Below are 26,921 nucleotides of genomic sequence, written 5' to 3'. Positions count from 1 at the left end.
ACGTCAAATAAAAAAGTAAAAACACGTTGAATGGAAATAAAAAACGGCGATCACGTTGCACGAAAATAACCCTTTACCACCCTCTTAGCAGATATGATCCTAATCAGAAATGTCGTTACGTAACAATCATGTCTCCTTTCCCAAAATTATTATGTGACCTACCAAATTAAAACTGGGTTTGTACTAACATGAGCAACATGATGGGTGTCACATGTTGAGCAGGATTAGTCCAAATATTTATGACATCTGGAAAAGCTACATCATGTATTTTTTTTTTAAGGGACACCATCCTATAAATAGCTACAACATCATAGAAAGGCGTCCCAACAAATAAATAAAAACAGCCTCGCCAGATGTCATAATTATTATGACAAGAGCAGAATCTGCTTAGTTACCCTTTCAGAAAACCCAAGATCACCCACAAGCACTTGTTTCTGTCAATGTGGGGTTTACTATCCATACCAGTACAAAAATTCAAATTCACTGTATATAGTTTAATATAGTTCCTTGGTTTTACTTCAACAATTTATTTACTTGGATGTCTTCTCCTGCAAACGGAACTCGTCAGAAACATATATATAGCAGAATCTTCAGTTTGTTGAAGGAGGCTATTATCCAACAGAAAGTTCAAGCAGTGTTCTCCCCAGGACAATATGACGCTGCGGTGCCGCAGCGCCTTCATAATATTTTCGTTAATCCCGCAGCGTCTTAAATGGCCGCTGTCCCTTACTACATGTACTTGATTCCGCAGCGTGTTAATTTTCACATTTTCATTATAAATGTTGGTTAAAATTGTCAAGTTGCTGATCACCGCTGAGCACTGCTGAGAGGTCGGTCAGTGTTACGCAATATCTGATAATATAGTTTTACCTGAGCCACGCTTATCTCAGCCTTATCAGACTATGTTATCATGTAATAGCGTAAATGATCATCAAGAAGATAGATATTTTCAGAAGAAAATTAAAAAAAATAAAAACTTCAGAGCAGAAATTGAAGAAATAGATCGCAAATACATTGTATTTAAGCATCGTGTGTGTGATTACTTGACCATTTAAATTTAAACGAATTTTTTCATTGGTTGAGAAGAAGAATCTATTTAAACACGACCAATGAACGTGTTCAATACACGTGATAGATTTGAATACACATTGCTAAAAAAGATATTTACTATGAAAATTATGAATGAGAGTATTTGTAGTTGAAAAAATTAAAATAAACTTTGATTAAAGATAACGAGAAGTGATTTATTTTAATTGAAAGTGAAAAATGATGCTTGCAAGGTAAATTCGTTTCAAACTGTCATATTTTTAGAAATAAATGATCATTGAACATGGATCGTGAGTCCGTGCGTCGGGAACATTTTATGTGACAATCAACATGGGTACGGAATCGCCGCGGCTTCTGTATTAGTGACTAGTAAATAATTTCAATGGTCTTAACTTTAACGAAGTTTGGTTTATATTTACCTGCCAAAGATACGTTTTTAAAATAATGCACACCGAAGTGTAAATAAATGTCAAACTACGGAAACTTGTCAGCCACAGGCACTTGTTTCTGTCAATGTGGGTTTTACTATCCATACCAGTACAAAAAATATTGGTTGAAGCGAACACATTGAAAATTTTCGTTAGCTACCTTGTGTTTTTTTGTACTGGTATGGATAGTAAACCCCACATTGACAGAAATAAGTGCCTGTGTTGTCAGCTGTTCATTAAAATATTTTTGTTTTAAAAAGTTGTATACCAACTATCTTAATCATATTCAATTTTATTAATTCTGAATGAACATGTTCTCTGCAAATAACAAAGGGTGAATTCTAAGCAAAAGACATGATGGAAGTAGAAGGTTTTTTTCAGATCAATGACTTCTTATGAAAAGGGGAATACACCTCCCTCTACACTCAGCTGTCAGTATAAGCAGATGTTATAATTGCTTTTCATAATCCCAACTGAGCTAAAGTTTTAGCAAGTGATAACAGCAAGCACCATGTTTCTGGTTTCGGTGACAAGTGGCTGACTGAGTTTTCATGGCTTAGAAATGTTAAGGGGGGTATAAGAAAAAATTTATTATGAGAGGGGGTTTTCAACCCTGAAGAGGATTAAGACAACGTTGAGGAACAGACTGTCCAACAAAATAACACTATCTTGAAACAATATCCCTAGAAGTAGCAGAGAGTACAGAGATGAATATTTATATTTTGACTTCTTTAATGGACTGAATATAAATAACTTTTGTGTTTTAAATCAATTTATTTCATATATAGTATATTCTTGTATAAATTCATTAATACTCTGCATTATTAAACACACAACACAAAGCAATATTGCATGTTATGATTTATGACTGATTGATTCAGATCACAAAAGATCTCTATAAAAAAGGAGTTACGCGCCCTTGAATTTTGCGCCTTAAAAAAATCCTTGGGAGAACACTGACTGTTGTTTTGTACTGGTATGGATAGTATATCCCACATTGACAGAAACAAGTGCCTGTGAGATCACCCTATTTTTGGTGGGATTTCATTTTGTTTTGCTATTGTTTATCTGTTGGTCTTTTTCCTTTTTAGCCATGACATTGGCAGTTAATTTTCAACTTAGTACTCATTATTCTGAGTTTGAATGTCTCTCTGATATCTTTTGTCTCTCTTTTGCTTAATCCAAATAATAAATTATTATGATATCTTGAAAAGCTATTCATATTTTTTGCTCTGACACTTGCAGGATAATTTAATGAATTTGGAATTAATAAGTTATTTTAAAACAATTGTTCATGTTGTTATGAAACATGTGACATACAAGAAAATTTCCAATCATCATTTTAAAATCATATGAAGCGAGTGACTGGTAAAAAAATGTTTATCTAATTCTTGAACCAATGCATGTATATATCATACACTTAGTCTTCTGTGCACAATTTATCATTTTTTACCCAAATATATTGGGTGTTGCTACAGAACGGAAACGGAAAATGGAAACAGAGCGAATTAACCTCTTTTCTTTTTGGCTGGCATGTTTAATATAGCATAACACATGTTTACAAAAAAGATAAACAGAGGAATGAATTTTAAATAAAAAGATTTTAAGGCATAAAGACTAAAGTATTGAAATAGCAGGAGATAATGAGATTATGTTTTTTAAATATTTGATAGGGTCATGCGAACGTCGTTCTTACGATTCTGTATAGTCTGTTTGACTTTTCTTATTTAAAAAAGATGGATCAATGTCAATAAGATAGTTACCCAACAACATAAAAAAAAATATATACAGACTAAAAAGACGGACATCTGCTTTGATTCTATAGATAGGTTGTGAAGTAATAATTTTTGGGGAAATGCTTTTCATCGTTTTTCTTTGTGTCTTTTTTTAATTGCTGTGAATACAGATAAGTGATGTGATGTGATGTATCTTGTTTCGTTGTTCCGCACTGGTGATTTTCTATCTATCTTTTATCTTTTCTTGTATAATGAAAAGAAAAGTAAAGACTCCTAATACGACAATGATGCACGGACAACAACCGATAATGAAACCCATGAATTAGAATAGAAACTTAAATATATTTTATTTTTATGTAAAAGTTTACAAAAAAATAAAAATTTATAAAGTATGCTGTTAGGTATGAACGTCCAAAAAGCGGCATTACATCTCATAAATTAATAAATTATGGGGGGGGGGGGATATCTCATATCCAGCTTCACATGTGACACCCATTAACACTAGGATAGACATGAATTTATATTCATTCACACTTAAGGAATGTTAAAATTTGAAAGTCACTTTTATATTTATTGATAGTTTTTAAATATTTTGGTGCTATGTCAAGGCAATTGAAAACTTCTTTGTTCTTTTTTATGACGGAAATGATACTTTATTTTACACTACGCATCTGATTGTTTGGATGTTTCTACTGTCCAAACACCCGTTTATCCAAGATATCACTGATATCATTTAATAAATAATACCTGACCCAGAACAGTTTCTTGAGATACCACAGAATCAACGGCCAGTTGAACCTGTTTGATTTTATCGAATATACCACGACTCTTTGCTTGTGGAAGCATAGGAATATGTAAATTCAACATTACGCTATACATTGTACCTGGTTTACTGTAACTGTTTATGTTCGACTTAATATATCATAAATCATTTATTATAAGAATCAAGAGGGGGTTACGCATTATGTAGGAGCATACTATATGTTAGACCATCTTGCAGGGAATGCATGTTAAACTTTGAGATACTAAGTGCAAATGCTAAATGTCTGCTGTTGTCCATTCATCAGTTATCAAGCTGGTATTGATGGTTGTTGAAAAATTGGTGAATAATAATATGAAAGCTGATAATTTATTTTATAATTTTTAAACATTCTATGGCTTATTTCTTCTGGCCCTCATACTTCTAATGTATTCAGTCCATATTCTAATTTGTTTATGTTATTAAGTCTTTCCTTTTTGGATATAATGGTTTATTTAGTCATTAGTGTTGTATATTTAGTCGATGTCTTTTTAGTTGATACAATTATGGTGAATTGTTCATTTAATGTTACTGCTCTGTCATTGCCGTTTTCTGCTGTTAGTCTTGCTTTAGTCTTTAGTGGAGGTACCCTTTTGAAAGTTCTTGTTTTCTGACCTGGCCCTGCCAATTGAGCTTTTCTCGTCACTTGGCGTCTGTTGTCCGTTTTCGTCTTTGTTAACTTTTACAAAAGTCTTCTTTGAAACTACTGGTCAACATGTGACAGAACACATGACTTTTAGGAAGTTGTCTGACAGTTTTGGTTAAACTTGGCATCAATTATTGGTATTTCTAGTTTTAAAAGAGTGTTGAATAACCCTGCCTGCCAGCCAAGATAGCCAACATGGCTAAAATTAAAACACAGAGATAGTATGCAAGTGCTGTCTTTTGAAAACTGCTATGAATAGCTAAACCCTGATGTGCAAAACATGTTTAGAATGTTGAGTTCTACCTTATGTCTATACATGCCAAACGGTCAAAGGATTTCGTTTAGGAGTTATCACCCTTATATGACAAATTTTACCCCTTTCCATGTTTGCCTATTACGGTAATATTATATTGAAATATATAATAAATAATAAATAGATAAAAACTTTAAATTACAAATACAGCAAGACAAGATCTTAACAAGGAGGTCAAAATGTACTGCGAAATCGTGAATCAACTCGATCATTGGAGTTTTTCACTGTTAATGAATTTATCAGTCTTTGCTTTTTTGTCAATTATCTTAAAAACTATAAGCGATATTTAAAAACAAAAATTATCAGCATGACAAGATCTACAAACAAGTCAAAATTTCCATTATAGTAAGTAGACTTTTTAAAGTAATGATTGCCCTTAAATGACGACTTTTTTATCCTCTCTTTTGGGGTCAAAACTAAAGAAAATAAAGAGATTTTTGTCATGAACTATTCAAGATACTTCAAATCTATAATCTTGGAGAAGTCCTAGAAGAATGGCACATGCTCTTTATAGTCTCTTGTTGTTTGTAGCTGTTATGTTTTTCCAACACTGATTGGTATTTTCTTTGATATCTAGCTTATATACTATTGTCAACAAAATTGTTAGGTAATTTCGTTAATTCTGTCGTTATTGATTTTCGTAGTTCCTCCCATTCCCCCCTTAAATTCCATCCATTATGGCATTTAAGTATTTCTTTCCGTTTCTGTTTCCGTTCCGTTTTCCGTTTCCGCAGTTTAGCAACACCCAAATATATCTCTGTTTGAGGTGAAAAAAAGCCAGCTACTTAATTGTCGTGTTTTGAAGCCGTAGTTTACCGATTGTCACCTTTTAGTTAAAAATCAACAAAAAAGCATGGATATTGAGCAAGTGTTTTACATGTACAATCAGATAAATGTTTATTTTAATGACAGATCCATGCGTATTGTGATCACCAGATTTTTACGAGGCGGGTCATGCTAAGGTCACTTTGCATACGGAAAATATGTCAGCGAATTGCTTCCTGGAAGCAAGCAATTAAAAAAAAGTTAACTTCTTCTAAATGTGGACAAATTAAAGAATTTTCTTCAGAAAAAAGTATATGTGCATAAGTTTTATAATGAAAACTATCCATTTAGTTATAAAAAACATATGCATCATTTTTTTTTAATTTGAGGTTTCATATGACTTTTTATAACAAACAGTTTTAAATTGGTGATATAGGGCTTTAGATTAAAGTCATTACAGTCAGTATGTACATGCGCACACAATTTGAAACATTAGATCTGTTTCTATATCAATTTTTATTCGCCCGTTTATGGTACGTATTATGGTATTCCATTGTCCATCTGTTCATCCGTTGTCTACATGTCGGACATTAACTCAAAATCGCTTTAACCAATTTGCATAAAACTTTGGTGAGTTATATCAATATACGTGAGCTCCCTTTTTTTATAAATTTTAGATTTAACGTTTCCAAGTATTTGGGTTTTTAGGTAAAGATTGCATGAAATGCAAACAAAACCTTATCTAAATCTTCCAAGACTTATCACTACCTTTTTTGATACACAAAATATAGCGCATTGATTATAACATTCTATACATCCTATCCATGAATATTTCCAGAAATTTATTGATGTAATATATGTTCAGATATTCAAGGCACAAAATGATGTTACACTTGTCCAGAAAATTACATAACTTTTGCAAGGTGCAGGAATCTAATATCTATTCTAAAAATATAAATGATCTCATTGCTTAAAAGTCATCTTAAAAACTTATTGGAGTTATCTTTCTCCATCTAGAATTGCTGTTAAGTCAACTGCAACCAATGTAATATTTAATTTTACTTCCCGTCATTAATTTGAAGCAATCTTTAACTTTAGTGCTTACAAGCACTTTGATTTTTATTGGCATTAAAAAAGGGGGGATTTTCCAGTTTGACAATAACTCAAGAATGCTTTCAGCAGTTCTCATGACACTTTGGTGAATTATTTATATCTATTGATGAAATTTCCTTTAAAATTTTAGATTTAACATTTCCGAGTTTTATTCATTAAAAAAGGGGGGATTTTACAGTTTTCGGACAATCACTCATAAATGCTTTCAGCAATTCTCATGGAACTTTGGTGTATTGTTAATATCTATTGATGTTAGCTCGCTTTTGATTTTCATAAATTTCTAATACATGTATGACATTGAGAAGTAATTGAACTTAATCTTTGAAATGTGACAGGCGTATCATGCACTCAAGGCGCAGATATTTATTATATATTAAATATATTGTTTTGGCAAAAGAGGTGGCGAAAAAAATTGACCAAGGGGAAAGCCAGGTAAAAAAATAGGGACGAAAGAAAACAAAGGGACAGTCAAACTCATAAATCGACAATAAACTGACAACTAAAAATGAAAGAAGACAAACAGACAAACAATAGAACACATGACACAACATAGAAACTAAAGAATAAGCAACACGAACCCCACCAAAAACTAGGGGTGATCTCAGGTGCTCTGGAAGGGTAAGCAGATCCTACTCCACATGTGGCACCCTTCGTGTTGCTCATGTTATAACAAATCCGGTAAATAGTCTTAATTCGGAAGGTCACATTCATGAAAGGGACGGGGATTGTAGTTACGATGTAAGGAACATATCCGATGTGATCTATGAAACGGTCATTCCATAACGGTCAACCAACTCGTGATGGCGTCTGTAAAATTTACAAAGGGATAATTTCAACTTCACCATTTGGAACACTTTGTTTAATAGCTTCCTTGTGATCAGCAACCCTCTTTCAAGAAAATCATGCTAGGAAATACAAGCACAGGAATATTGTATCAATTGGGAGATATGTACCCCATATGTAGGAGCTGATGGAATGTTGCTACTTAGAAAGGGAAGTTCACAATTGGAAAGCTGAAACCATCTCTTTTGTCGTAAAGTTTTGTTTTCAACCGACCCTCATTGTCAATTTCTAGATGTAGGTCAAGATATGAGGCAGACTTAACTGTATCTGTTGTATCCTTTATCTCTAGTTCGATTGGATAAATACCATCAACATAGTCACCAAATTTTGAATTATTTAGTGAGAGAACATCATCTATATAGTGGAAAGTAAAGTTGAAGGATATTGCTAACTTCTTATTTTTCTTCCTAAGAAGTTCCTGTATGACGTCAGCCTGATAATAATAAAGAAACAAGTCGGAAAGAAGAGGGGTTAAAATGATTTTTTTTAGGGGGGGTCAATAGGTAACAGCATAGTGTATTGCACAAAAGCAAAAGAGGGGGGTAAAATAAATTTTAAGGGGTTGGGGGGTGGTAAATTGGCAACAGCATAGTGTATTGCACTAAAGCAAAAAAGGGGGGGATTCAATTCGCGACAGCATAGTGTATTGTACAAAAGCAAAAAATATATAAATTCAAATCATATAACCAATTCTTAGTACTTTGACTACAGTTATTCTCTGTCAGAAACCTTTTCTGTGTCAAATATTTAATTACAATCCAAATTCAGACCTGTTTCAAGCGGGAATATTGTGTCCATTTTTGCCCCAATTGTTCAGGGTTGGACCCCTGCAGTCATATCTAGCTGTGCTCAGCAAAGCAATTTATTTTGTTTGGCCTTATAAATTTCCACAGTTTTGGATGTCATGCTAGAACTAAACTCTATAATATTAAGGTTAAACCAGGAAATATAGGATCATTTTGATTGTTAGAATGATTTTAGTTAATGGCACAAAAAATTCAAGTATTGTACAAGAAACTGAAACTTGTGTTAATCCACAGTCTTTCCCCTTGTACTCTCATAATTGGCAATTTGGTACTTGATAGAGGATTATTGCATGCATTGTTAGCAATGATTTCCTTTAAACAAGTTTATAAATTTAGATATTGGTTAAAGCAAATACAAATATGTACCAATTCAAGTACACCTTCTAGGGTGAGCTCCATTTTAGTGACTCAGCATGAGATTTTTTGGAATTAAAAAGTTGTTTAGGATTTTTTGTAAGCACTAGCACATCATTCAGAGGCGTATTTAGAGGAGGGCCCAGGGGGCCTGGGCCCCCCTTTTTTGGAAAAAAATTGGTTGCTTATATAGGGAATCACTGAAGCGTGACTGGAGCGGGCCCCCTCTTAGCGCAGTCAGTGGGCCCCCACTTATGAAAATTTCTAGATCCGCCAGTGTCATTGAAAAACAAGTGATCAATCTATGTTCAAAATTATGTAGCAGTAGTCTTTTTTTTTTTAATCAAAACTCCTGTCCTGCCTTTTTTTCTAACATCTAGCCCCCCTAAAAATCAAATGGTAGCTCCCTAATATAAGGCTTCTTTGTTGTATATTTTTAATGAAAAAAACAAACCTGACAATTATCTTGTCACTGCTCATGGTGATATTAATAAAAAGCAAAGTAGACAAAATGCCAAAATTAAATAGATATAAGAAGATTGTGGTATGCGTGCCAATGACTGAATGAGACAACTCTCCATCCAAGTTATTTTTATGAAAGTAAACCATTATATGTCATAGTACGTTCTTCAACACGGAGAATTGGCTCACATCGAACAGCATGCTATAAAGGGCCCCTTAATTACGGATCAAAACCATTCAAACGGGATAACCATCGGTCTATTCTATATATATAAAAAACGAGAAAGCATGGATTACTTCCCCTGATATTTCATGTTGAATGTAATTAAGATTTTTTCGTTAATTAATATAATATAAAACAAATGGTAGGAATATTATGTTGATATACACAATATAAGTATGTCTTGATTAATTAGATAATGCATATATACTTTAAATCATTGAAAAATTGGAGTGCATTTCTTCTTTTTACACCTTACGGAATTTGAAGAAATAATAAAATGAGTCAGTTTTTCAATCTGTTAGCTGCCTCTTTGACATATTCCCCACAAGTTGATTGAATCAACGGTCGGGATATATTTGACACTAATCTCAGAACCAGACTGAGTATATATACTTAAAATAATAGAGAATACTAAATTTCCGCAAGACTGAGTTATTGTGTAAGATGGACCTATCATGGACACTTAGTACTACTATGTTGTCATGTTTAAGCCGAGTTTAGCAAGTTAATTCAGGATAAATTTATTTTCTTTTCAACTTACTAAACTTTAAAAATTGCAGGGGAAGATGACCCACTCCCATTTTGAAAAAAGTCAAATAGTTGGCTAATTTGATCCATTGCTGCAGAATTTATTAAATCATGATTTTTTTTTTTAATTTCTATTACAAAGAAGATAGCACAATTTCTATAGAATACTATGCGACGCACAACACTATCTATACAACATAAATTGTATCGAAAGTGTTATTTACTTCTTAAATAAATTATAAAAAGAATAACCATGGAATTTATTGAAAATTTCAAGCACAAGAGATTATGCAAATTCCATAATTAAAAATGATTCGAAGGTGAAATGATAACCTGTTTTAATAACTATAAATGTCACATACAAATAGTGGAAAATATTTTCCTATAGATCTTTAGTTAAACTAGTTAAATTAGTTAAATTAGTTTTATATCATTTTTAAAAGGTTGATTGACTCATGTTTTCATAATTTCAAAAGTAAATTTTACATCCTTAACTGGTTTAATTATAATAGGAGGTTTTTCATGGCAATTGAAGTCTAACAATCTGCTACTGTGTTTTTTCATTGTGATCCCTGATACTATTACTAATGCATTAAATTATTACATTTTTTACAATGAAAGACAATGACTTTTTTTAAGCAAAATAAAAACAGATGATTTCACTCCTCTGACATCATACAACAATGGTTGTTGTCTAGATGTTGTGGATATCATTGCATCAAACAAATTAAAAATGGGTAGAAAAAGATATATAGTTCTTTCCATTTTTGTTGAGCCTTCAACGCTTGACATAGGGATAGTGATCCATAGGGATAGTGATCCAGCAGCAGCATTCACTAACTTCTTAAAAGCTTTCTATTTTAGAAGGGGGAAGATGAGGATGCTTCATACTTTGTATATAGATGCCTTATGTTACAAAGTTTCTGTTTTTCACATGTCCATTGTCCTTGACCTCATTTTCATGGTTCAGTTACTGCTTGGGATTTTTTTTTTTTTGTAATGTTAATTTCTTCCTTATTATGAGTAATAGGTATATGCATACCCTGCAAGGTCCTTATGCCTGTCAGACAGTTTTCACTTGACCTTGACCTCATTTCATGGATCAGTGAACAAGGTTAAGTTTTGGTGGTCAAGTCCATATCTCAGATACTATAAGCAGTAGGTTTAGTATATTTGGTGTATGGAAGTATTGTAAGGTGTATATGTCGAACTGGCAGGTGTCATCTGACCTTGATCTCATTTTCATGGTTGAGTGGTTATAGTTAAGTTTTTGTGTTTTGGTCTACATTTAAGGTAGATAGGGTGTCTTCCTCCATCTTGGATTTTGAAATAATAGAAAACAAGGTCTAGATCTTTGATTAAATGTGCAAATTTTTATAGTAGTAGGTAATTCATGTGTAAGAATTTTCATTATAATATAGAAAATGCCATGTTTGATCATATTTATGATTGTATTTTACAAAAATAAGAATTCTTTTGTTTGATTCATTTTTTTCCAACTTTGTCAAATAAGGGGAGGCAACTCAAATGCAAGGGCAGATAATCCAGATAGTGTTACTTTTACAATAGAATGTGTTAGGAATTTACCCATTTTTACATGTAGCAAGAAAACGAGTCCGGTGACCCCATTTTTTCTTTTTCTTATCTGAAAGCATAATATTGAAGCTATCTTCTCGTATTTTATCTCAAAATTATATGGTGTGGTTTGTTTTTTATGGCGGAAAAATGGGTTTTCCATGCATAATCTATACAAAATCTTGACAATTTTGAACAACCTGTAGCGTGAAAATAAGTCCGGTGACCCATTCTTTTTATTAATGTTTTTAAACAAGCAGGATATGAACTACATTTTGGCAAATTATTAAAAGATTCTATGGATTATAATTTAGACACCCCATCTACCTTAATGCAGTGATTGTAAGGTGAACATGTCTGCCTGACATGGTTCATCTGACCTTGACCTCATATTTATGATTCATTGGTAAATGTTTAGTTTCCTTGGTTAAGTCTGTTTCTTAGAAACTATAGGCAATAGGTCAACTATATTTAGTGTATTGAATGATTGTAAGGTAAACATATATTTCTCAAATGGTTTATCTGACCTTGACCTCATTTTCTTGGATCATGTTAAGTTAATGTGAAAGTTGTAGTAAAGCTTTTTATTAAGGACTATCAACATAATATCAATGGTTAGTAATGAAATCGAGGCATTTCAGTGTGTGAACTCTTGTTTACCTTATTTCCTTTAAATTAATCATGCTTTATGCACATTCATGAATTAATGTGTTTTGTGGTAATTTGTCAAATATTTTTTTTATATTTGAAGTTTTGGTTGCATTATTCTATCATTGCAAAGTACAGTAATTAAAAAAAAAGGTTCATAAATTTTTTTTTTTTTTATAAACCTGATTACACATGTACAGTCTATAAAAAAGATGCAATTACTTTTTGTGGATATACTTTCAGGTTTTGAAAAGACCTTCCTGTATCAACTTTCTGCAAAAAGGAAATCAGAATGTTATGCAATAAAGTCAAAATGGAAGCAAACCCTAATTTTACCAGTCAGCACTTGATATATAAACAGACAAAGCATTTATTTCATATACCAAGATTTACACCAGATAAAGAAATGCTGACTCAATTATTAAAAAAACAAAATAAGAAAGAAACTGTTTTTGAAGGATTATATGAAGCATTAAGAAAAGTGCAAACATTTCAGTTGCTTCCAGTTGTACATGCTACACACTTAACAAAAAGTCAGATTGAGGAAGTAAAAAAAATAGCTAGTCAATATGAAGTTACTGACAGTGAAATTGATAACTTTATATCAGAAGAATCAGGAAAAGATAGACTTCGAAGGATGATTAAGAAAAAGTGAGTATTTGTGTTTTTTTAGGGGTGACATGAATTTATAATGTATGATACAGTGTATCATATACACATATTTATATTGATATTCTTTCTTAAAATGAAGTATTTTTTTGTTTTGAGATACATATGAAAGGTGTCTAACATTATTGGTAGGTATATTATGGAATGTATATCAGGTTAAATTTCCTACCCTTTTAAAAGGTCAACATCTGAGTTCAATTTTCTTCTTCATTTTAAGTTTCAAAATTGTACCAAAACATGTACATTTTGTACTACATGTGTATGTATTATTATACTCTTTAGTAAAAAAAAAAAATCTATAAAAACAGTATTGTATGAGTCTATTATACGTAATATTTGTCTTTAACATATTTGTTTTCCAGTGAATTGAATGAAAGGTCAGATGAATTGGCATTTATTTGGGATAATACAGTAAAAATGACTGCTATCGCATACCTTGGAATGTTTTTATTAAAACTTATGAATGAGAAGAGAGAATTTATAAGGAAAAGCAAGAGTGCTGTATACTTTTCTGGCTTCTCAGCAGGAGTAAGTAAGACTACACTTTAATGAGGCAATAAATGATTGGTTAATTTTATCAAATGATTTTCCCCTATAAGGGGCAGATAGGGTAATTTAGAGAGTAGAAGATCTGAACAGCTCTTTTCTAGGATCTTTATCAGTGATTTGTTGTTCAGTTTTTTGGAAAATGATTCAGTCAATTTTACAATACCATTGTCCAGCTTACACGCCACTTTCCGACCTTGATTCCATAATTTACATACTTATGTCACTATGTACTATACAGAATGTTCATACTTATGTCATTATGTACTATACAGAATGTTCATACTTATGACATTATGTACTATACAGAATGTTCATACTTATGTCATTATGTACTATACAGAATGTTCATACTTATGTCATTATGTACTATACAGAATGTTCATACTTATGACATTATGTACTATACAGAATGTTCATACTTATGACATTATGTACTACATTATGTACTATACAGAATGTTCATACTTATGTCATTATGTACTATACAGAATGTTCATACTTATGACACTATGTACTATACAGAATGTTCATACTTATGTCATTATGTACTATACAGAATGTTCATACTTATGACATTATGTACTATACAGAATGTTCATACTTATGTCATTATGTACTATACAGAATGTTCATACTTATGACATTATGTACTATACAGAATGTTCATACTTATGTCACTATGTACTATACAGAATGTTCATACTTATGTCACTATGTACTATACAGAATGTTCATACTTATGACATTATGTACTATACAGAATGTTCATACTTATGTCATTATGTACTATACAGAATGTTCATTCTTATGTCATTATGTACTATACAGAATGTTCATACTTATGTCATTATGTACTATACAGAATGTTCATACTTATGTCATTATGTACTATACAGAATGTTCATACTTATGTCATTATGTACTATACAGAATGTTCATACTTATGTCATTATGTACTATACAGAATGTTCATACTTATGTCATTATGTACTATACAGAATGTTCATACTTATGACATTATGTACTACATTATGTACTATACAGAATGTTCATACTTATGACATTATGTACTATACAGAATGTTCATACTTATGTCATTATGTACTATACAGAATGTTCATACTTATGTCATTATGTACTATACAGAATGTTCATACTTATGTCATTATGTACTATACAGAATGTTCATACTTATGTCATTATGTACTATACAGAATGTTCATACTTATGACATTATGTACTACATTATGTACTATACAGAATGTTCATACTTATGTCATTATGTACTATACAGAATGTTCATACTTATGTCATTATGTACTATACAGAATGTTCATACTTATGTCATTATGTACTATACAGAATGTTCATACTTATGTCATTATGTACTACATTATGTACTATACAGAATGTTCATACTTATGACATTATGTACTACATTATGTACTATACAGAATGTTCATACTTATGTCGTTATGTACTATACAGAATGTTCATACTTATGTCATTATGTACTATACAGAATGTTCATACTTATGACATTATGTACTATACAGAATGTTCATACTTATGACATTATGTACTATACAGAATGTTCATACTTATGACATTATGTACTATACAGAATGTTCATACTTATGACATTATGTACTACATTATGTACTATACAGAATGTTCATACTTATGTCATTATGTACTATACAGAATGTTCATACTTATGACATTATGTACTATACAGAATGTTCATACTTATGACATTATGTACTACATTATGTACTATACAGAATGTTCATACTTATGTCATTATGTACTATACAGAATGTTCATACTTATGACATTATGTACTATACAGAATGTTCATACTTATGTCATTATGTACTATACAGAATGTTCATACTTATGACATTATGTACTACATTATGTACTATACAGAATGTTCATACTTATGTCACTATGTACTATACAGAATGTTCATACTTATGTCATTATGTACTATACAGAATGTTCATACTTATGACATTATGTACTATACAGAATGTTCATACTTATGTCATTATGTACTATACAGAATGTTCATACTTATGACATTATGTACTATACAGAATGTTCATACTTATGACATTATGTACTATACAGAATGTTCATACTTATGACATTATGTACTACATTATGTACTATACAGAATGTTCATACTTATGTCACTATGTACTATACAGAATGTTCATACTTATGTCACTATGTACTATACAGAATGTTCATACTTATGTCACTATGTACTATACAGAATGTTCATACTTATGTCACTATGTACTATACAGAATGTTCATACTTATGTCACTATGTACTATACAGAATGTTCATACTTATGACATTATGTACTATACAGAATGTTCATACTTATGTCATTATGTACTATACAGAATGTTCATACTTATGACATTATGTACTATACAGAATGTTCATACTTATGTCATTATGTACTATACAGAATGTTCATACTTATGTCATTATGTACTATACAGAATGTTCATACTTATGTCATTATGTACTATACAGAATGTTCATACTTATGTCATTATGTACTATACAGAATGTTCATACTTATGACATTATGTACTATACAGAATGTTCATACTTATGACATTATGTACTATACAGAATGTTCATACTTATGACATTATGTACTATACAGAATGTTCATACTTATGTCATTATGTACTATACAGAATGTTCATACTTATGACACTATGTACTATACAGAATGTTCATACTTATGTCACTATGTACTATACAGAATGTTCATACTTATGTCACTATGTACTATACAGAATGTTCATACTTATGTCACTATGTACTATACAGAATGTTCATACTTATGTCACTATGTACTATACAGAATGTTCATACTTATGACATTATGTACTATACAGAATGTTCATACTTATGTCATTATGTACTATACAGAATGTTCATACTTATGACATTATGTACTATACAGAATGTTCATACTTATGTCATTATGTACTACATTATGTACTATACAGAATGTTCATACTTATGACATTATGTACTACATTATGTACTATACAGAATGTTCATACTTATGTCACTATGTACTATACAGAATGTTCATACTTATGTCACTATGTACTATACAGAATGTTCATACTTATGTCACTATGTACTATACAGAATGTTCATACTTATGTCACTATGTACTATACAGAATGTTCATACTTATGTCATTATGTACTATACAGAATGTTCATACTTATGTCATTATGTACTATACAGAATGTTCATACTTATGACATTATGTACTACATTATGTACTATACAGAATGTTCATACTTATGTCATTATGTACTATACAGAATGTTCATACTTATGTCACTATGTACTATACAGAATGTTCATTCTTATGTCATTATGTACTATACAGAATGTTCATACTTATGTCATTATGTACTATACAGAATGTTCATACTTATGTCATTATGTACTATACAGAATGTTCATACTTATGTCATTATGTACTATACAGAATGTTCATACTTATGACATTATGTACTACATTATGTACTATACAGAATGTTCATACTTATGTCACTATGTACTATACAGAATGTTCATACTTATGTCACTATGTACTATACAGAATGTTCATACTTATGACATTATGTACTACATTATGTACTATACAGAATGTTCATACTTATGTCACTATGTACTATACAGAATGTTCATACTTATGTCATTATGTACTATACAGAATGTTCATACTTATGTCATTATGTACTATACAGAATGTTCATACTTATGACATTATATACTACATTATGTACTATACAGAATGTTCATACTTATGTCATTATGTACTATACAGAATGTTCATACTTATGTCACTATGTACTATACAGAATGTTCATTCTTATGTCATTATGTACTATACAGAATGTTCATACTTATGTCATTATGTACTATACAGAATGTTCATACTTATGTCATTATGTACTATACAGAATGTTCATACTTATGTCATTATGTACTATACAGAATGTTCATACTTATGACATTATGTACTATACAGAATGTTCATACTTATGACATTATGTACTACATTATGTACTATACAGAATGTTCATACTTATGTCACTATGTACTATACAGAATGTTCATTCTTATGTCATTATGTACTATACAGAATGTTCATACTTATGTCATTATGTACTATACAGAATGTTCATACTTATGTCATTATGTACTATACAGAATGTTCATACTTATGTCACTATGTACTATACAGAATGTTCATTCTTATGTCATTATGTACTATACAGAATGTTCATACTTATGTCATTATGTACTATACAGAATGTTCATACTTATGTCATTATGTACTATACAGAATGTTCATACTTATGTCATTATGTACTATACAGAATGTTCATACTTATGTCATTATGTACTATACAGAATGTTCATACTTATGTCATTATGTACTATACAGAATGTTCATACTTATGTCACTATGTACTATACAGAATGTTCATACTTATGTCACTATGTACTATACAGAATGTTCATACTTATGTCATTATGTACTATACAGAATGTTCATACTTATGTCACTATGTACTATACAGAATGTTCATACTTATGTCACTATGTACTATACAGAATGTTCATACTTATGTCATTATGTACTATACAGAATGTTCATACTTATGTCATTATGTACTATACAGAATGTTCATACTTATGACATTATGTACTATACAGAATGTTCATACTTATGACATTATGTACTATACAGAATGTTCATACTTATGTCATTATGTACTATACAGAATGTTCATACTTATGTCATTATGTACTATACAGAATGTTCATACTTATGTCACTATGTACTATACAGAATGTTCATACTTATGTCATTATGTACTATACAGAATGTTCATACTTATGTCATTATGTACTATACAGAATGTTCATACTTATGTCATTATGTACTATACAGAATGTTCATACTTATGTCATTATGTACTATACAGAATGTTCATACTTATGACATTATGTACTACATTATGTACTATACAGAATGTTCATACTTATGACATTATGTACTATACAGAATGTTCATACTTATGTCATTATGTACTATACAGAATGTTCATACTTATGTCATTATGTACTATACAGAATGTTCATACTTATGACATTATGTACTACATTATGTACTATACAGAATGTTCATACTTATGTCATTATGTACTATACAGAATGTTCATACTTATGTCATTATGTACTATACAGAATGTTCATACTTATGACATTATGTACTATACAGAATGTTCATACTTATGACATTATGTACTACATTATGTACTATACAGAATGTTCATACTTATGTCATTATGTACTATACAGAATGTTCATACTTATGACATTATGTACTACATTATGTACTATACAGAATGTTCATACTTATGTCACTATGTACTATACAGAATGTTCATACTTATGTCATTATGTACTATACAGAATGTTCATACTTATGACATTATGTACTATACAGAATGTTCATACTTATGTCATTATGTACTATACAGAATGTTCATACTTATGACATTATGTACTATACAGAATGTTCATACTTATGACATTATGTACTATACAGAATGTTCATACTTATGACATTATGTACTATACAGAATGTTCATACTTATGTCATTATGTACTATACAGAATGTTCATACTTATGACATTATGTACTACATTATGTACTATACAGAATGTTCATACTTATGTCACTATGTACTATACAGAATGTTCATACTTATGTCACTATGTACTATACAGAATGTTCATACTTATGTCACTATGTACTATACAGAATGTTCATACTTATGACATTATGTACTATACAGAATGTTCATACTTATGTCATTATGTACTATACAGAATGTTCATACTTATGACATTATGTACTATACAGAATGTTCATACTTATGTCATTATGTACTATACAGAATGTTCATACTTATGTCATTATGTACTATACAGAATGTTCATACTTATGTCATTATGTACTATACAGAATGTTCATACTTATGACATTATGTACTATACAGAATGTTCATACTTATGACATTATGTACTATACAGAATGTTCATACTTATGACATTATGTACTATACAGAATGTTCATACTTATGACACTATGTACTATACAGAATGTTCATACTTATGTCACTATGTACTATACAGAATGTTCATACTTATGTCACTATGTACTATACAGAATGTTCATACTTATGTCACTATGTACTATACAGAATGTTCATACTTATGTCACTATGTACTATACAGAATGTTCATACTTATGACATTATGTACTATACAGAATGTTCATACTTATGTCATTATGTACTATACAGAATGTTCATACTTATGACATTATGTACTATACAGAATGTTCATACTTATGTCATTATGTACTACATTATGTACTATACAGAATGTTCATACTTATGACATTATGTACTACATTATGTACTATACAGAATGTTCATACTTATGTCACTATGTACTATACAGAATGTTCATACTTATGTCACTATGTACTATACAGAATGTTCATACTTATGTCACTATGTACTATACAGAATGTTCATACTTATGTCACTATGTACTATACAGAATGTTCATACTTATGTCATTATGTACTATACAGAATGTTCATACTTATGTCATTATGTACTATACAGAATGTTCATACTTATGACATTATGTACTACATTATGTACTATACAGAATGTTCATACTTATGTCATTATGTACTATACAGAATGTTCATACTTATGTCACTATGTACTATACAGAATGTTCATTCTTATGTCATTATGTACTATACAGAATGTTCATACTTATGTCATTATGTACTATACAGAATGTTCATACTTATGTCATTATGTACTATACAGAATGTTCATACTTATGTCATTATGTACTATACAGAATGTTCATACTTATGACATTATGTACTACATTATGTACTATACAGAATGTTCATACTTATGTCACTATGTACTATACAGAATGTTCATACTTATGTCACTATGTACTATACAGAATGTTCATACTTATGACATTATGTACTACATTATGTACTATACAGAATGTTCATACTTATGTCACTATGTACTATACAGAATGTTCATACTTATGTCATTATGTACTATACAGAATGTTCATACTTATGTCATTATGTACTATACAGAATGTTCATACTTATGACATTATGTACTACATTATGTACTATACAGAATGTTCATACTTATGTCATTATGTACTATACAGAATGTTCATACTTTTGTCACTATGTACTATACAGAATGTTCATTCTTATGTCATTATGTACTATACAGAATGTTCATACTTATGTCATTATGTACTATACAGAATGTTCATACTTATGTCATTATGTACTATACAGAATGTTCATACTTATGACATTATGTACTATACAGAATGTTCATACTTATGTCATTATTTACTATACAGAATGTTCATACTTATGTCATTATGTACTATACAGAATGTTCATACTTATGTCATTATGTACTATACAGAATGTTCATACTTATGACATTATGTACTATACAGAATGTTCATACTTATGTCATTATGTACTATACAGAATGTTCATACTTATGTCATTATGTACTATACAGAATGTTCATACTTATGACATTATGTACTATACAGAATGTTCATACTTATGACATTATGTACTATACAGAATGTTCATACTTATGACATTATGTACTACATTATGTACTATACAGAATGTTCATACTTATGTCACTATGTACTATACAGAATGTTCATTCTTATGTCATTATGTACTATACAGAATGTTCATACTTATGTCATTATGTACTATACAGAATGTTCATACTTATGTCATTATGTACTATACAGAATGTTCATACTTATGTCACTATGTACTATACAGAATGTTCATTCTTATGTCATTATGTACTATACAGAATGTTCATACTTATGTCATTATGTACTATACAGAATGTTCATACTTATGTCATTATGTACTATACAGAATGTTCATACTTATGTCATTATGTACTATACAGAATGTTCATACTTATGACATTATGTACTACATTATGTACTATACAGAATGTTCATACTTATGTCACTATGTACTATACAGAATGTTCATACTTATGTCACTATGTACTATACAGAATGTTCATACTTATGACATTATGTACTACATTATGTACTATACAGAATGTTCATACTTATGTCACTATGTACTATACAGAATGTTCATACTTATGTCATTATGTACTATACAGAATGTTCATACTTATGTCATTATGTACTATACAGAATGTTCATACTTATGACATTATGTACTACATTATGTACTATACAGAATGTTCATACTTATGTCATTATGTACTATACAGAATGTTCATACTTTTGTCACTATGTACTATACAGAATGTTCATTCTTATGTCATTATGTACTATACAGAATGTTCATACTTATGTCATTATGTACTATACAGAATGTTCATACTTATGTCATTATGTACTATACAGAATGTTCATACTTATGACATTATGTACTATACAGAATGTTCATACTTATGTCATTATTTACTATACAGAATGTTCATACTTATGTCATTATGTACTATACAGAATGTTCATACTTATGTCATTATGTACTATACAGAATGTTCATACTTATGACATTATGTACTATACAGAATGTTCATACTTATGTCATTATGTACTATACAGAATGTTCATACTTATGTCATTATGTACTATACAGAATGTTCATACTTATGACATTATGTACTATACAGAATGTTCATACTTATGACATTATGTACTATACAGAATGTTCATACTTATGACATTATGTACTACATTATGTACTATACAGAATGTTCATACTTATGTCACTATGTACTATACAGAATGTTCATTCTTATGTCATTATGTACTATACAGAATGTTCATACTTATGTCATTATGTACTATACAGAATGTTCATACTTATGTCATTATGTACTATACAGAATGTTCATACTTATGTCATTATGTACTATACAGAATGTTCATACTTATGTCATTATGTACTATACAGAATGTTCATACTTATGTCACTATGTACTATACAGAATGTTCATACTTATGTCATTATGTACTATACAGAATGTTCATACTTATGTCATTATGTACTATACAGAATGTTCATACTTATGTCACTATGTACTATACAGAATGTTCATACTTATGTCATTATGTACTATACAGAATGTTCATACTTATGTCACTATGTTCATACTTATGACATTATGTACTATACAGAATGTTCATACTTATGTCATTATGTACTATACAGAATGTTCATACTTATGTCATTATGTACTATACAGAATGTTCATACTTATGTCACTATGTACTATACAGAATGTTCATACTTATGTCATTATGTACTATACAGAATGTTCATACTTATGTCATTATGTACTATACAGAATGTTCATACTTATGTCATTATGTACTATACAGAATGTTCATACTTATGTCATTATGTACTATACAGAATGTTCATACTTATGTCATTATGTACTATACAGAATGTTCATACTTATGACATTATGTACTACATTATGTACTATACAGAATGTTCATACTTATGACATTATGTACTATACAGAATGTTCATACTTATGTCATTATGTACTATACAGAATGTTCATACTTATGTCATTATGTACTATACAGAATGTTCATACTTATGACATTATGTACTACATTATGTACTATACAGAATGTTCATACTTATGTCATTATGTACTATACAGAATGTTCATACTTATGTCATTATGTACTATACAGAATGTTCATACTTATGACATTATGTACTATACAGAATGTTCATACTTATGACATTATGTACTACATTATGTACTATACAGAATGTTCATACTTATGTCATTATGTACTATACAGAATGTTCATACTTATGACATTATGTACTATACAGAATGTTCATACTTATGTCATTATGTACTATACAGAATGTTCATACTTATGACATTATGTACTACATTATGTACTATACAGAATGTTCATACTTATGTCACTATGTACTATACAGAATGTTCATACTTATGTCATTATGTACTATACAGAATGTTCATACTTATGTCATTATGTACTATACAGAATGTTCATACTTATGACACTATGTACTATACAGAATGTTCATACTTATGTCACTATGTACTATACAGAATGTTCATACTTATGTCATTATGTACTATACAGAATGTTCATACTTATGTCATTATGTACTATACAGAATGTTCATACTTATGACACTATGTACTATACAGAATGTTCATACTTATGTCATTATGTACTATACAGAATGTTCATACTTATGTCATTATGTACTATACAGAATGTTCATACTTTTGACATTATGTACTATACAGAATGTTCATACTTATGTCATTATGTACTATACAGAATGTTCATACTTATGTCATTATGTACTATACAGAATGTTCATACTTATGTCATTATGTACTATACAGAATGTTCATACTTATGACATTATGTACTATACAGAATGTTCATACTTATGTCATTATGTACTACATTATGTACTATACAGAATGTTCATACTTATGTCATTATGTACTATACAGAATGTTCATACTTATGACATTATGTACTATACAGAATGTTCATACTTATGTCATTATGTACTATACAGAATGTTCATACTTATGTCACTATGTACTATACAGAATGTTCATACTTATGTCATTATGTACTATACAGAATGTTCATACGTATGTCATTATGTACTATACAGAATGTTCATACTTATGACATTATGTACTATACAGAATGTTCATACTTATGTCATTATGTACTACATTATGTACTATACAGAATGTTCATACTTATGTCATTATGTACTACATTATGTACTATACAGAATGTTCATACTTATGTCATTATGTACTATACAGAATGTTCATACTTATGTCATTATGTACTATACAGAATGTTCATACTTATGTCATTATGTACTACATTATGTACTATACAGAATGTTCATACTTATGTCATTATGTACTATACAGAATGTTCATACTTATGTCATTATGTACTATACAGAATGTTCATACTTATGTCATTATGTACTATACAGAATGTTCATACTTATGACACTATGTACTATACAGAATGTTCATACTTATGTCACTATGTACTATACAGAATGTTCATACTTATGTCATTATGTACTATACAGAATGTTCATACTTATGTCATTATGTACTATACAGAATGTTCATACTTATGACACTATGTACTATACAGAATGTTCATACTTATGTCATTATGTACTATACAGAATGTTCATACTTATGTCATTATGTACTATACAGAATGTTCATACTTATGACATTATGTACTATACAGAATGTTCATACTTATGTCATTATGTACTACATTATGTACTATACAGAATGTTCATACTTATGACATTATGTACTATACAGAATGTTCATACTTATGTCATTATGTACTATACAGAATGTTCATACTTATGACATTATGTACTATACAGAATGTTCATACTTATGACATTATGTACTACATTATGTACTATACAGAATGTTCATACTTATGACATTATGTACTATACAGAATGTTCATACTTATGTCATTATGTACTATACAGAATGTTCATACTTATGTCACTATGTACTATACAGAATGTTCATACTTATGTCACTATGTACTATACAGAATGTTCATACTTATGTCATTATGTACTATACAGAATGTTCATACTTATGTCATTATGTACTATACAGAATGTTCATACTTATGTCATTATGTACTATACAGAATGTTCATACTTATGTCATTATGTACTATACAGAATGTTCATACTTATGACATTATGTACTACATTATGTACTATACAGAATGTTCATACTTATGTCATTATGTACTATACAGAATGTTCATACTTATGTCATTATGTACTATACAGAATGTTCATACTTATGTCATTATGTACTATACAGAATGTTCATACTTATGTCATTATGTACTATACAGAATGTTCATACTTATGTCATTATGTACTATACAGAATGTTCATACTTATGACATTATGTACTACATTATGTACTATACAGAATGTTCATACTTATGTCATTATGTACTATACAGAATGTTCATACTTATGTCATTATGTACTATACAGAATGTTCATACTTATGACATTATGTACTATACAGAATGTTCATACTTATGTCATTATGTACTATACAGAATGTTCATACTTATGTCATTATGTACTATACAGAATGTTCATACTTATGACATTATGTACTATACAGAATGTTCATACTTATGTCATTATGTACTATACAGAATGTTCATACTTATGACATTATGTACTATACAGAATGTTCATACTTATGTCATTATGTACTATACAGAATGTTCATACTTATGTCATTATGTACTATACAGAATGTTCATACTTATGACATTATGTACTATACAGAATGTTCATACTTATGTCATTATGTACTATACAGAATGTTCATACTTATGACATTATGTACTATACAGAATGTTCATACTTATGTCATTATGTACTATACAGAATGTTCATACTTATGTCATTATGTACTATACAGAATGTTCATACTTATGTCATTATGTACTATACAGAATGTTCATACTTATGACATTATGTACTATACAGAATGTTCATACTTATGTCATTATGTACTACATTATGTACTATACAGAATGTTCATACTTATGTCATTATGTACTATACAGAATGTTCATACTTATGACATTATGTACTATACAGAATGTTCATACTTATGTCATTATGTACTATACAGAATGTTCATACTTATGTCACTATGTACTATACAGAATGTTCATACTTATGTCATTATGTACTATACAGAATGTTCATACGTATGTCATTATGTACTATACAGAATGTTCATACTTATGACATTATGTACTATACAGAATGTTCATACTTATGTCATTATGTACTACATTATGTACTATACAGAATGTTCATACTTATGTCATTATGTACTACATTATGTACTATACAGAATGTTCATACTTATGTCATTATGTACTATACAGAATGTTCATACTTATGTCATTATGTACTATACAGAATGTTCATACTTATGTCATTATGTACTACATTATGTACTATACAGAATGTTCATACTTATGTCATTATGTACTATACAGAATGTTCATACTTATGTCATTATGTACTATACAGAAT

The 26,921-nt window shown here is 29.6% G+C and overlaps 1 protein-coding gene across 1 annotated transcript in view; it reads left to right on the top strand.

The window, feature by feature from the left end:
- Positions 1-26,921, top strand: part of LOC139497865 (complex I assembly factor TIMMDC1, mitochondrial-like) — a 39,600-nt gene that overhangs the window by 777 nt on the left and 11,902 nt on the right. Inside the window, exons 2-3 of the mRNA XM_071286108.1 lie at positions 12,530-12,937; positions 13,318-13,483. Of these exons, the coding sequence (XP_071142209.1) occupies positions 12,579-12,937; positions 13,318-13,483 (525 nt within the window). The 5' untranslated portion in view covers positions 12,530-12,578. The remainder of the gene's footprint in view (positions 1-12,529; positions 12,938-13,317; positions 13,484-26,921) is intronic.

This window comes from Mytilus edulis, chromosome 1 (assembly GCF_963676685.1).
Source record: "Mytilus edulis chromosome 1, xbMytEdul2.2, whole genome shotgun sequence".
Classification (NCBI taxonomy): domain Eukaryota; kingdom Metazoa; phylum Mollusca; class Bivalvia; order Mytilida; family Mytilidae; genus Mytilus; species Mytilus edulis.
Note: the sequence above shows the minus strand (reverse complement) of the source record. Positions and strands in the feature narration are given on the sequence as shown.